At 36.5% G+C, this 15,197-nt stretch overlaps 1 protein-coding gene across 23 annotated transcripts in view; it reads right to left on the reverse strand.

Annotated features, from left to right (window-relative positions):
• The window catches only part of ank1a (ankyrin 1, erythrocytic a), a 76,792-nt gene that overhangs the window by 45,338 nt on the left and 16,257 nt on the right, over nucleotides 1-15,197 (reverse strand). For 21 of the 23 annotated variants that reach the window (XM_020705914.3, XM_078952988.1, XM_023958449.2 and 18 more), the window contains exon 2: nucleotides 3,408-3,500. The exons of the other annotated variants lie outside the window; for them this stretch is intronic. In XM_020705914.3, the coding sequence (XP_020561573.2) occupies nucleotides 3,408-3,500 (93 nt within the window). The remainder of the gene's footprint in view (nucleotides 1-3,407; nucleotides 3,501-15,197) is intronic. 23 annotated transcript variants of the gene reach the window in all.

Here is a 15,197-nt window from a genome sequence, read left to right on the forward strand (position 1 = left end):
GATAGGAATGGGATGTTGTATCCCGTTCTGGGATCGGATATTTGTTATATTCTTATTATGATTAGCACTTTACATTTCAAGCTTATATAATAGATAAATACTCTACTAAAAGTCTGCAAATCATGAATGGATCATGACATTTTACTGCCGTTAAGCACAGTAGAATGCGGTACTATTTGAGCAGGAGGCGCACAAAAACAGTTTGGTAAAGATAGCGAGATGTTCAAAGATTTTGACTTCCGGGCTCAGTAACTCCTAATAAACCTTTTAAACTAACAGCAAGTGTTTCTTGCATTTTGTCTCAACTCAAACAATAACCTAAAAAGACATTTCAAAAGAAAAAGGATTGGGTTTTGGGTTCACATTTCTTTTTAATGAGATTTGCTGGCAGACAGAGATGGCTGCCAATGGACCAAATACAAAATGCAAGCTAAGCGTTTTTGATTTGATTTTCACATGACAAATTATCACCAAGTTTTACTAGTAAATGGTTATCTATTTTTCCAGTTGATAGTTGCAGTATTTTTACTTGATTTCTCAAGTTACTTCACAGAAGTGCTCTGTTTAAGTGTTAAATAATAATAGAAGGTTTATAAAATAAAATTCAGGGAAACCCTGAATCTGTTTATTAAAGTTGTTCATTTTTTAAATGTGCTACAAAAGTATTGGATGGGGACATCCCTGTTTAAATGACAAGCAACCCTTGTGCTATCCTAGGCACTTTAACATTGGGAGTTGGGTCATCTAGACCCACTAGACAGTGCGCTGAACCTTTTTTCTTCAATGATTTGTGAACCTCACTGGTGTCCATGGATTACATGAAATCTTCCGACCTTTATCCACCTTTGTCATGGTAGGGAGAACACGTCGATGTAAGGGTGGGGTCATCAAGATAGCACAAGGGTTAAATGACTAATGAATGAATGTTTTTGCCCACTACAAGAGATAAACAATCTCTACTTTTAACTGCTTAGCCAATTCTAAAGCAAAATCCTGACTTTTTAGCTCATATTTGTCATAAATTCATGTTTGATTTTTGTGACAAAGGACACTTAAATGTTGTTTTACTGTTTTATTACAACATTAAACTTAATAAAAACCGATTAGGGAAAGCTGTTCAATTGTTTTGTTAATTGCTTGAAGAAGGAAAGAAAGATCTGCAGACAACAATGAGGGAAAACCAATATTCTGTTTAATTTATGCTCCTTCTGGTTTTTGGTGTTTGTTGAGGACAGATGTTTTTCTCACTCCACGCTAGTCAGTTACAGCGAATGCTCAAGAAACCTTGGCATAATTTTGATTGCATATTAGAAAGTGTTTAGGGTCATTTAACCTAACCTTAAAGACATTTTCCTCAGAGAAACCTTAAAATGATCCCACTAGGTGGTGGGTAATTTGGACATGTTGGTATTTTTGTTGCAGGCTTTGCAACAGATAATTTTGAGAGGGGAACCTGGAAGTGGGATAATTCCTGCTTTTAGTTTTGTGCTGCATTAGTCTTTCCAAAATAACTTCCTGACAACAGATTTCAGAGTTATGGCATCATCCTGAATGATATTAAACTGTGTTTAAGGAACCACCTGTAAAAGTTTCAGTGTTTTTAAAATAATGACTTTCGTAGTATTGATAGAAAGTAAGAGGTAGAACTTCTACATTTTCATCCATTCAAACCAAATGTACAAAATAAACACAGACAAAAACAACTGCTTAGTGCATTTTCATTCAAGAGCATCACCAAGGGAAAGACTCCATATTGTTATTTGTCAAGCTGCTTTTTATGTTGGTTTATGCAATTACTCACATGCCTTCTTTCCATGTCATTCTCTTTTAAATGTGGTCACTTATGCTCACTTTATTTAGCCATTTGTTTTTTAGGTCCAAATTGTGCACTTGGGTTACTTAGTTTAATTGAAAATGGCTTGGATTTAGTAAAGAAGTAAAGGAGATGCCAATTATGCTCCAGGGTAATTGGGAGCAATATGGAGATCAGGAGAATAGCTTTAGGCTTGATATGGGAGCAAGGGGGGAGCCAGGATCTGAAGGGAAACCATCAGGGACAAGAGTCGTCTGGAACCTGTTTCCCATCAGCCTCATTGCTATTAGATGATCTTTTCTCCACCAAAAGGACGAAGGATTCAAGATCATCTATTAGACAGAAGCAATGAAACTTTTGACAAACGAATCCCAGACTGTTTAGAAGGATAAAACAAACAAGACACATGCACAGCACATGACAAAGTTTCACAAGAAAAATACACACAGCCACAACACACAGCACATCTAAGGCACATGCAAAAACAGACAGTCACAACATCGACACCACCACTCATTGACACAGACTGAAACACTGACACAAGACAACAATAATACAGACGGCCATTCAAATCATGCTCAAGACTAATGTACATACTCATGCCATGCAAAGACAGACAGAAAGAATGCACATCAACTCATTGGTATAAACAAAGACATTCATTTCCCAAGACAAACATCCCTCCACTTTTCATATCTGTTTCACATGCTCTGTTTTACACACAGAAACACACCCACTTCTTTGTTTCTATATACCCATGGGGACTTTCAATTGACAACACATTCCCAGACCCCTTAGAGTAACCATAACAACTGAATGACTAACTACAATCCCTTAATATTTAATGGACTCATTTAGTTTCACAAACTTATACTTAATCGGGTTTTTGTAAGCATTAGGTTCCCATTATGATATAAAAACAAGAACAGGCCAACCACACACACACACACACACACACATAGTTTTTATACACCTCTAACACAAACACTGATGGACACAAGCATATTTTAGAAATTAGAAGAACCCACAGGAAAAATACTTGAGGTGTTGTCTGTTATCACTACTGTAACCTGTTATTATAATATGGCTAATCTACTGTACATCAGTTATGAGAAAATTCTATCAAAGCTTTAAAATATTTCGCCTGTGGACTCTCTTCGGGTAATATGCTGCCTTGTTTGAGAAAAATCACAGACATTGATATAGATATTTTTATATATACAAATACACACTTGTGTAAATAAGTGAAAGTGAAAAGAACGTAAAAAGACGCAAAACAAAAAAAATCTTAACTGAGCAAGTTAGTATAATAAGTCAAGCAAGGACAGGAACAAAGAAAAAATGTCCAGCCTGATTCCACGACACCTGACTGAATCAGCTCACAGCACAACAGCAACACTAGTAAATCAAATAAACCAGAACTATGATAACAGGAGCAGCACACAACATAAATTAAGAAAGATCAAAACAACAACAACAGCAGAACAACAACAAAATTCAAGTGACAGGTAGAAGATGATAATATATATAATATATAAAAACATGGAGATAAAGTGATAAAAAAAATCCAGAGATACGTGTTGCAGATATTTACTTCATCATCATAGTGCCATACTCCTTGGCCATCCGGCATCTCAGAGCTCACACTACTGTCCTGATCGATTAGCCAGCGATGCACAGCGTGGGCCTAAAAGGACATACGACATAAGAACAGAGCCCAGTTAATCGCAACAATGAGAAGCAGCGTTGGATAGAGAGAACAGAGGATAGAAGGCAAAAGAGGGAGAGAAGAGCAGCAGAGCGGGCTGAAACAATGGCCAGAACATGAAAAAGAGTCACAGAAGAAAAGGTGAACATTTGCTTGAGAGAAAACAAGGAGGAAGTAAAGAAGCTGGATAAGGAAGCGCCCCACCCTTCCCCACCCTCTCCAGTCGCACATCAACTCAATGTCACCTCTTCAATGACAAACATAAACATTCTTTGGGAAACAGGTGAGGTTAGAATGGGTGGATTGAGTACAGCGAAGGATGTGAGGACACCACAGTGACGATAATGGCGGCAGACCCGAAGTCGATGGTTTGCAGCTCACACAGGTCACTTGTGTTGCTGAAAAAAGATGCAACGTCTGCACTAAAGTTAGACATGGTTCTAATGGGACACTTGTTCCAGCAATATCCAGACACACAGTTTGTTGCGGTTCATGAAACTCATGTACAGCAACATGCAACCATATAAAAACTAAAAGAAATAACAGACACCAAGATGTTTCAGCAGTATTTTTAAAATAGCATATATTTTTCCATGTGATGTGTCAAATCACAGTAAAAGGTAAAGTTGCAAAAATGCTCCAATTACAAGGAAATATTCACAAAGCAGAGAAACAAGATGAGATAATAAGAGTCAGATGATACTCAGATTCAGAAATCTACAGCTCCAAATGAACCATACTTCATTAAACCCCATTAGGATCACTCTTTGGGGTTTATACATATTTGTTTGCTAAATGTTTGATCAAAAGAGGATATTACTGCTGAAATTAAGTTACAATGTATGAATATAATTAAATGTGCACTGATCTTTAATAATACGATCATCAAAAACACTACAAATGGTTTTATATTGAATAGACCTGCAGAGGAACTGTTCATTAACAAGCTAATGTGTGAAATCTTATCCCATGAAGAATTAAAAAAAAGTTTTTCTTTTTACCTCAATTAGAAAACTACATGTCCCAAACATCCAAGCAAACATCACGTCAATGATTTATGTAGCTGCAGACATATGTTTGGATAAATGACAACAGCGGGACAAGATTGCTGCATTTAGAACAGAAATGCGACCTTCGTGCATCAGCATTAAATTCAACACAACCGAATTCACCTTCTGCGTCTCCCAATTCCTCATCAAAACAGGAACGCTGCAGAGACTGCTCAGGCACATGCTGCTGCCAGTGCTACACCAGGTCACCCTGAAACACACACGCTAACACACACACTCAACAAGCCCCATCTGTTACTCTGGAGTGCTGTCGCGTCAGCAGCAAAAATAACCAAACACAGCTCCTTTTGTGACGCTTGCTAGCCTTTTGCGGCAAAAATTCTTGTCAAGATTTGCAAAAGTGTGAACTTTGCAGAACTAACAACCCTGTCACCAAGAATGTGACACCTTTACCATTTACTGCATTTAGGAATTTTGCTGGATATGTTGTGTTTTTGAGAAGCATTGATGCAGTCATATGATTGACCGTTTAACATTTAAGCTGTTGACACAGAAGTTGTTGAGGGAATAATTGACCATGGTGAAAGTAAAGTAAGAAGTTATTGGAACAACAACTCAAAGAGTTTCAATTAGGAATCCTTAACTTGATGTAAAAACACAACACAAATTCTAATTTTAGTTCCAAACTCTGGAACTCAAGTAACACAGATTTTTAAGGAGATCCAACTCTCAAACAAAGCAGATTTGCTAGAAAAAAGATTCCCCTCATCTGATTTAATGTTAAATTAATTGAATAAAGCACAGATACAAAGAGCAGAAACATCTACCAACATATGCTGGGCATCATACAGCAAATGAAAATCACATGAAGAAATAAACAGTTGCAGTGAATCAGATAGTGACAACATCGGTCAAAGTTGCTGTTAGGAAAACCGAGAATAGGCTACAACAGGAGAAGTAATATTAACATAAACAAAGAAATCACAGAAGTTAACTACTAAATTTAATACCCTTACACTTTTTAGGTTTTTACAAAATTTTCCACCTCATCTGTGGAACATATTTGAAGTGACACTGCAGGGGAGCTCTGCTTACGACTGCTGCAAGCATGCATGTGGAGAATGGCTTGTCTTTATGCGTGCAACTGTGTGAGAGTGTGAGTGCCCAGAAGTGTGGATGTTATGCACAGGGGCATCGACCTAAGAGTTTGTGGTGAGTTTCAGAGCGTATCAGCTTAAAGGAATAATTGGATTAAGAAGCAGACGGCCTGTGATGACAAGGAGAGAGGGGGCGAAGAGATGGAGGATGAAGACTACGAGGAGGAAGAGAGGGCGAGGCTGATAGGCTGGTTACTGAGCAGCTTCAGAGAGACGGAGGACAGACACTAAGGAAACTCAAACTGTTACGCTAAAGATTAGAGGGATATAAAAAACACACACAATATGTCTCAACAACTAACAAGCAGGTGCTTTCCACTTGGTATTCAACTGGTATGAGCCATCTTAGAAAAAGGGCAAATCATTTTGTCTGATTATGTGGATAAGGGTCACTCTGAAGGTCATCTTGCCTCTCATTATTTACAAAGAAGCTGCAGGGAGGATAACACTAAGGGCAAGAGTCAAAAGACAAATGATTGCAAATGGTCATTGGCAGACAACCTGATGCATAAGAACAAAAAAAAGAACTAAATGAAAGACACTTATGTAAGCCCAAATGAATTATTTTTACTTTAGAAAAAGGAGCTTGAACTTTGTAATATTGCTTTGACACTACTAGAAACTAAAAAGTTCAGCCTTTTCTTTTTACAGGAACAGAATCAATGAACTAGGAACTTCACAATAACACACAACAGCAAGATCGAAGATTTTGGCCCTGGATCTTATTTGGCACATATTTCTGGCTGAGCCACTTCCTTTTGCAAATAATGCAAGGTGATCAGGCAAAGTTATAAATGGACTAATTATAGATTCTTTGTCCAAAACAAAAATTATTGACTTTTTTCTTGCTGTGTGAAGATCTATAAAGTCCAATGCCCATTTTCAAAACTAATCTTAATAAAAAACTATGATGTTTATTGCTAATAAACTCATATCAATTGTGTTTTCCCAGTGCACATGATCACATAGGTATAGAGTCCTTTGGGATATATATAAAACGTTTATCAAACTTTTTGAACAGTTTTGGAGAAGCCTTCAGTGAAAACACAATAAGTCATCAATCGCTACATATTGCTTCTCCCCTAAATAAAATTATTGATAGTTAGGCACCAATGTATCTTTGAGGGATAACAAGCGGAAAAGAAATAAAATACAAAAACAAACATAAATAACAACCAATTCTAAATATCTGTGACAGTAAGTATTGAGATTTTGGTGATAACCTTTTTATGGTGATAAAAATATCCTCTACAGGTCCAAAGGCTACAGAATCATATTTCTAAAAGTACGGGTAAAGCGAGTTATCTGAACACAGTATGGATGTCCAATGCACAATGTTCCATCCTACATACTTATAAAACCATGCAAGCGTCTTGTAAGTTATCCTAACAACTACATTTTGAGCCCTACAGACATTGAACTAGCATCTGTAAAGGAGATTATGACTATAGTGCTTCAGAAACAATGAAGCAACTGCAGGAACAAGTATCCAAAAAGTAGTCCTCCTTTCACTCCTGCAGTACATCTGGTTCTTTAATGATCATGCCCTTTCCTGTCCATTACCCTCAAGTGCAGAATAAACACAAGGTCTTAATGTCACACGTCAAACTAGCCCAGTGGTCTTCTGTGAAGAGCTGACACAGTATCTGAACTAAATGGACCCAACTAAATAATTCAAGTCCTGAGGCAAAAATATTAAAAAAAATGAAGGTCTACCATGAAAATGTCTTCACTAAGCAATACATGAGAGTATTCAAAAATTCTTCCTCCAATTTTAGCCAAGTTATAGAGACTAACTATAAGATATAGAGTATATATTTTACATACTTCAGGACGAAGCCAGGTCTCTACATTCCATCATTTTATCACTCTTTTAATCATGGTGTACGTAGGTGTGTCTGTGTGTGTGTGTGTGGGGGGGGGGGTTGTCGGCACCGTTTTTCTTGTCATCTTGTTTTTAAATTTTATTGTAGTTTATGCACAGCATCTTGAGTGACATGTGTTGTTGTAAAAGTGCTATATAAATAAAGGTTGATTTGATTTGATATATTTGGTAAGTTTATTTCTCTAGCAATTAATAAACAACAAACAGAAACGGAAGTGAAACTTCCAAAAAATATTTTTTAACCCACTTCATTAACAAAATCAATTTATTTTCGCACCCTTTAACCAATTATTTCAACTTTTATGTGTATTACCTCTCAAAGAAACACATGGGATGCTTGAAGTGTTGGTGTAAATGCATACAAATGAGTAAAATGACAAGACTGTCTAAGTTCAGCAAAATACAAAGTTCACTGAAGAAGCATAAGCTCAGAGATCCACATTCCAGCATGATTAATAATACACATCTGTCAGCTTAGCAGCATCTAACGTGGGCTGTATCAGCAGAAGAAAGGAGTTTCCTACACAGGGCACAGGTGGAACTACCAGATGGGATAAGAGTAAAAGTTGGTGCAGTCCCCTAAAGTTCAGTTTCTTTATCCATCTGCACCCTCCAGCCCCATCATTTCTTCTGAGTTCAGACACATACATTTAATGCTGTGTTGGATAGAAGTAATCTAATTTCTTCTTTTTCTTTCTGGGGGGGGGGGGGGGGGGGGGGGGGGGTATAGAAGGCACTGGTGTGTCTAAAATACAACTTTTTCACAATATTTTTTTTTGTTTGACATATAATTTTTGTGAAAATATTTAAGTTCATCAGACTTTACCATCTATTATGCAAGTTATTTAACATAGTTATTCTGAAATATACAATGGGTCATGTCCCAATTTACATTGTGGTTAATGGCTCTGATGACTTCCTCTTAATTCCCTTAACAACCTTAAACATTTTTAAAAAGTATTCCCATTTCTAGTAAGAGCTTTGTTTCATTTTAGATCAAATATTTTAAAGTGGAGCATAAGGAATTTGCTTTTTATTCTCTACTTGTTAACTGTATTAATGGCACCTGTTTGAACTGGTTATTTGTATGAAAGACAGCCTTGAACAGCCAGACTTCAACCTTTCCACCATGACCAACGAGCTGTCGAAGGACACCTAGGACAAGATTGTACACCTTAATAAGACTGGGATGATCTAATCTACATTAACAATAGAGTAGAGTAGAATAGAATAGATAAACTTTATTGTCTGGACAACGAGCAGAAATTCATCTTTCAACACACAGCAGAATACAGTACAATTAAATTAAATGAACAAAATAAATAAAATAATTAAAAACATGTTTTTAAATTGCTTTAAAAATCATGCAAGCGGCTAAGTGAGTAAAGATCAACTGTTGGAGCAATAATTAGAAAAGGGAAGAAATACAAGATCTGACAATCTCCTTTCATCTGGGGCTCCATGCAAAATCTTCCTTGAACTTATTTGATTAACAAGATTAGCTTCAAGGTTTTAAAAAACAACAACTTTTTTTTCCTTGTTTTATTTCTGTCGACCTAATTATTATCACTATGAGATGCAACAAAAAACTCTATTAAGCTTTAATTGTTTCAAATGTATATGTTTTTTTGTATTTAACAGAGTTCACAATTCAATAATGGACTGAGTAAATATGTATTATTGTTTAATGCAGACCTTCTTGTTTCCTTCAGACGTCAGACTGAAGGAATCAGACTCATCTGCCTGTGAAGCAGTGGAGGTCAACGGTGGCATCAACGTCACAGAAAGCTGAGAGACAAACTGCTTTGAAGTTTCCTGAAGTTCTGATAAAGACGGCTCTCTCTGATCTTTTACATTTGGTGCCTTAGAGAACAGTTATCAGTTGGTTGTTGAGAGCTGAGAGTGTGGGAGTTTGCTTTCATAAAACTACCTCTGGAGGACTTGATAACAAGTGAGAGAGTTTATCCTAACACATGGGGCTGCAATAAACATTTAACATGAGCAGGAAAAGAAATCCTTTTGATTTCTACTTTAATATTAAGCTACAAATCTCTCACTGTTTTGTTTTAATACTTTTGAAAAGATATAAGATTTCCTGCTGTAAAGTTCTAAAAGTCCAAAATGGACAATTCAAGGCCTGTAGGGAGATTAACAAAATAAAATATTCAGATTAATCTGTTTTCAGATTAAGTGCACATTTGTCTGGCTCAAACACAAGGGTTGGGTAATCATACTTTGGAAATATGTATTGTTTTGTTTCTAGATGTTTTTAAAATGGTTTTGGTCAACACCAGAGCTACTCTAAACTACTGAGATTAAGACAAGTTCAAAAATCGGAATATAGATTTAGTTATAATAAAAAACAAAAAAATAAATAATATTGGGCATATTTTTCTTGTAGTGGCTACGGCAATGATACCACAGCATACGCCGACATTTGAAAGATAAAGTCTGGGAAAAATATTAATTCAGGGATATCAATGTATTGATTAATGTATGTGCAGATTTTACAAATGTACACCTGCATGACAAAGAGCCCAGAATTGTACCCAAAAAGAAAGTGCGGTGACAGTTACATTAAAGTGACTTTAAAGCACCCCTTTTCTGTAAAAGTGAGCTGTAGATACTGAAAGTGCAAGACCTAATATGTGCATTTATTTATGCATATTAAATATCACAGGGAGAGGGCACCCATTCGCTCTCCTCCCTACCTCTCTCATCCTTACTAAAAGCCGTTGCTTTTCTATTTCAGACTATTTTTATCCAACATTGCATTACCATAATAAAACATATGCATGGCGAAAAGATAAACTCAAAAAGACAGCATAGCCAAAAACCTGGATTTGAGAGGCTTATTTTCATCTTTCTTTCTTGTTCTTTATTCTTTTATGTTGCTCTTTTCTTGTCGCTCAGAGAAATGGAAAGAGACATGCCTTTTCTTCCAGCCTGTGCCTCATTAGGGTGCTTTTCAGGTCTGCTCTTTTGTATGGGGCCAGCCTTGAGCCATGCACAGACACAGTGGAGCAGCCGGTGGATTACCCAGGATCACGTCCACACATCTAGAGAACCACCAACTATTGGAGCCAACCCTCCCCTGCTGGTGTTGCATGCTTTAATAGGGGTAACCAAAGAGCCATGGTAAGAATAAACCAAGAAAAATGGCAGCTGCACCACGTACATCAATACAAACAAAAGATTTATGCCCTAAATGCAAGCAACGGCTATTACAGCAGCGACCATAATGTAAAACAGTATAATAGTGATAATAATATTTAGCATCAAGTGTAATAACTGCCACAAAAAAGGGCCCATCTGCCTCCCATTTTGCAAATGTGTAACCAATAAACAAAAAAATCAACATCCTAAAAAAGAATATATGTAACAGAAAATATTGAAAGACCTATAAAACAAATTCAATCTAGACCTTTGCTTGTTTATGTTGAAGAGAGGAGTGGGTTAGGTAAATATTAATGTACAGTTTAATTCATGAGGTGTATAAGTTATGCTTTCTTCAATGCTACTGTGTAAAATTGGTAAAAACAATCATTTTAGATGGAAACTCAGAATAGAGCTGTGCTATAGTTCATAGCATCAGATCAACTGTCTTGTTTACCAGAAGCCTCCAAACTTTGGCTTTCAGTTACTTAACTCTGTTCTCAAATTAAGCAACAAAAATGTGAAGCTTTCCTTTTTTTTTCTATCAATAAGTATCCCAATAGCTGCTCATGATGACAAGATCCTCTGCCAGTAACTGTTTTTAGACATTGAGGACAGAGACTTAAGGCTTGGTGTAAAATTATCCTTTTATTCTGAGTTTAGCTAAGTTTATAAAAATCAAAACAAGATGACATAAAGAGAACCTACAATGTAAAGCTATGAGTAACTATTAGCAATCAGAATTTTTTTAATAAACCAAGAGGATTTCTTGACTTATTCTGTAACATAGAGGAATAAAGGCTGTTTGCAAGAGTAAGGAGTAAGAAAGAAAGTGGTATACCAGATGATGCATAAAACTCATAACATTATAATCACATTATGTAATTCTGTTGAAGCCAGAAATCCATTAAAGTTTCACATAATTTTAAATATTGTGTGTACTTCCTATGTTAAAAGAAATCACATCATCCCTGTCTACAAAGAGCATTCATGTAAAAGAGTTTTTTTATGCATTTCAGGAAAATAACTATGGTAACTGCAAAGGTGGCATTATTTGACACCACTTAAATACATATATTTTTTTTGGCTCTGACAAGTTATTCTCACAGTAGATGCAAGTTATATGAAAAACTATATGAAAAAATTCTTATATCTTACAGTCAGGAATGACAAAAAGCATTTATAAAATAGTTCATTCTGTTTTAATATATTGCAAAAATCATGCACACAATTTCTACACACTTTTTTCCTCTACTGCACTGAAAATTGTGTGCATGCCTGTACTTAGCAGTTGGCATAATGGAGCCGGAGCTCCTTGTGGTCATCCATCAGAGCTGTTCTACCACCTTCTGCTGCTCCCACCTGAGACTTAGAGATGGCTGCCCCCTCCTTTTCCAACGAGATGAGAAAAACATAAAGCCCCTTTGCGAGGATAAGCCAGTGTTTCTTTAACCTGTGTGCTGTTGTTTACTCTCAAAAAAGCATCAGCACACCTGCACACTTGCAAATACACTGGAACTTATTTAGAAGTTACACACACATGAAAACAATTGTTCTATAATAAGCTTTGTAGTCACAGTCGTGTTTAAGAGAAGAAAAGGAGCACCCCAAACCCTGAAGCAGATCTTAACTATGACTTCCGTCCTAATGCCGATGCCAAAGTAATAAAAATGTTAAATTGTTTGCAAAGCAAACGGCAAATGTGGTTTATTTTTTCAGATAAAAAACTTTTCTTGTCATTTGCCTCTGTGCTCCTGAACATATCGTGCTGCAGAGTCAGCTCACTCATGGGGCAAATGCTGTTAGGTTTTAAGCTGCTGATGGTGGGTTTTTAAGTGTACCTTCTACCTTTTATATACACGCGGATGTGCAGCGGCTACTGGTACTTAAGGAGAACAAAAGAAAACCCAGTCTATGATGCTGATGGTTTACATTGTGGCTCATAATAATGGACTAGCCCTGGATGAGCCAATAATGCTACAGATTAGTTCAACATCAAGGCAAGTTTATATACAGTCTTCATCACTGAAATACAATAAAATGCAGGGTTTTCTGACCTAGTTTATGCAGATTAAGCTGCAGAACTAGAGTACCTTTTATGGTTAACAGACCAAATGAAACACTGGACAGTAAATGTTGGAGATCTGCACAACAGCTCAAATAATCACATTCACGCTTTATGAACATACACCCTTTATCAAACAGGGAATTCAGTTTGAAGAATAGTCAAAGGTGCAACAGACAATTCTGAAGAAGGTACCTCCCACAGCAGCAAACAAATAGGGTGAAAAGCAAGGGCATTTCGAACAAAAACCACAAGAATGCTGAGTCTTATATGTAGAGGTATCACTGCATCATTTTTAACTATCTGGTTTACAAATTTTTTCTCTCACTTCACTTTTTTTTAAAATAAATCATGTGCAGTATAGGGCATTTTTGAATTATATGTTAGATTAATTAGCTTTCTTTCCAAATCCCTGAAAGCAAAGAATATTGCAGACTCAGTAAAGATAAAGTCGTCTTCAAGCGGATTGAGACTCTGAGCTAAGGCACTTTTCATGTAGAAAAACTTGTATCTCAGACTAAGTCAGTCAATTTTCCTAACTTTTCATGTCCTAATGTAAACTTGGGAATGTAGACGTTTTTTTGTTCTAATTACAATTGAGTAGAGGGTCATTAACCTCTTAAGAGGAGCTCTTGTTTGATATGCTTTTTTTAATTTGCATTCACAGAGCCCCAGGTAAACAGAATGAATTATTGATGCAATAAAACCCACGATGTTATGTCCATGCATGTAGACGCCAGGTATTAAGAGGTTAAAACTTATTTAGCACACCTATAATTTAAAGTGAGTTATTATAAAAATATGTTTTTAAAATATTGTATAACATTGTATTTCTCCAGATTATACAGAAAGAATTTATAATTTTAACATCAAACATGTCAAGTCTTTATCAGAGTGAATTTCAGCATATTTGATATTTTTCCTTTATTTGTTTTCCATCTTTTCCCTTGTTCCTGTTACAACTGTAGCACTGCCACATATACATAGCATTGAAAACCCTTGATCACTTACACACACATCAATCCACTCACGGCCCCTGAAAGCCATTTTCTGAATATACATGGGAAGAGCATGCTGAGCTCCTCACTGTTGCCAGCACTGGAACACGTGACTCAAACCTGCAAACATGTGCACATCACTGCAGGACAGAAATGAAGATGCATGCACGCACCTTTAGAAAACCCTTCCATTCTCCCATGTAATAATGCAGTTTTAAACAGCCCTGCACAAATCCTCTGCACAAATACAAAGAGCTGAATGCATCTAAAAATAGTAACCTAAGTCACCCCCACTGTCATCATTGCTCCTTTCATCGTCCTTATCAGCAGTGAGGGGCACATTCAAACGGGTAGACAGTCAAGCCGCTTTCATGGAGCTTTCTCTGCTCCCCATCGACACCAACAGTGACGTCACTGCTCCCTCTTTTTAGCTCTTGTGTTTCCTCTCTTCTCTAGGATTTTTCCATCCTCCATATCTAAACCCTCTCTCTTCTCATCTTCCTTACCCTATTTATCCTGTCTCTGCTTTTTCAGAGGGATGCACCCACACCCTAAAGAAGAAGGAAATATGAACGAGGACGGGTGGCTGCTTCCTATGGGACTCCTTTTATCTCAGCAGAGTACAACCACTCAAAAACATGTGATTACATCAAGCACATTCAGCAAACCTTGACTAACAGGACGACAAATGCAAAGGTGATCAAAAAAGTATGAGACAAAGAAAACCTTGAATGTTTAAAGCAGTTACCTAACTTAATTGTAGCTTTTGTAGTTTTCCAACAAAAAGATGATGACATTTGCAAAATTTTGTGTTTCATTTCTAAAAAAGTGTCACAACAACTATTAAAGCCAATTTAACCTTACATCCCTGAGAACATTATTTTCTATGTGATTAATTTCAGTGTCTGGCATGGAGCAAGGTATTAAGCTTTGTAGCTAAGATGGCAGAACATCTTCCCATGAAAAATAGAAATAATACTGTACTGAAAAAAAAAATGTTCCTCAGTGTAAAATGTCTTGCATTTCTATTTTTTTACAAAAGAATGTGAAAACGTTTTTTAGCTGGGAATAACCCGGGAAGAGTGTGCAAAAGGATAGAAACAATTTTTAAATAACAGTAATTCTGAATAAAGACTAAACAAAAAAGCAGTTCTCATTAGAACACATGCTCCCTGCCACAATTTTTCAATTTATATATATTAATCTGACATTCTGCACATTTTTGGGCTGGTAAAGTCTGGCAAATGCCTTATTTGTTGGAAAAAGACATTGTATGTTAATCCACTGCGCTTTGGGATAATTTCAGCACTAAAACCATCGTGTGGAAATAAATTATGACTTTTAGAAATGTATTATTCAGCAAACTCCTTGTGCAAGGAAAAAGGAAACAGAAAGCACTATGTTG

Source organism: Oryzias latipes, chromosome 9 (genome assembly GCF_053564925.1).
Source record: "Oryzias latipes strain Hd-rR chromosome 9, Olatipes_Hd-rR_3.1".
Lineage (NCBI taxonomy): Eukaryota > Metazoa > Chordata > Actinopteri > Beloniformes > Adrianichthyidae > Oryzias > Oryzias latipes.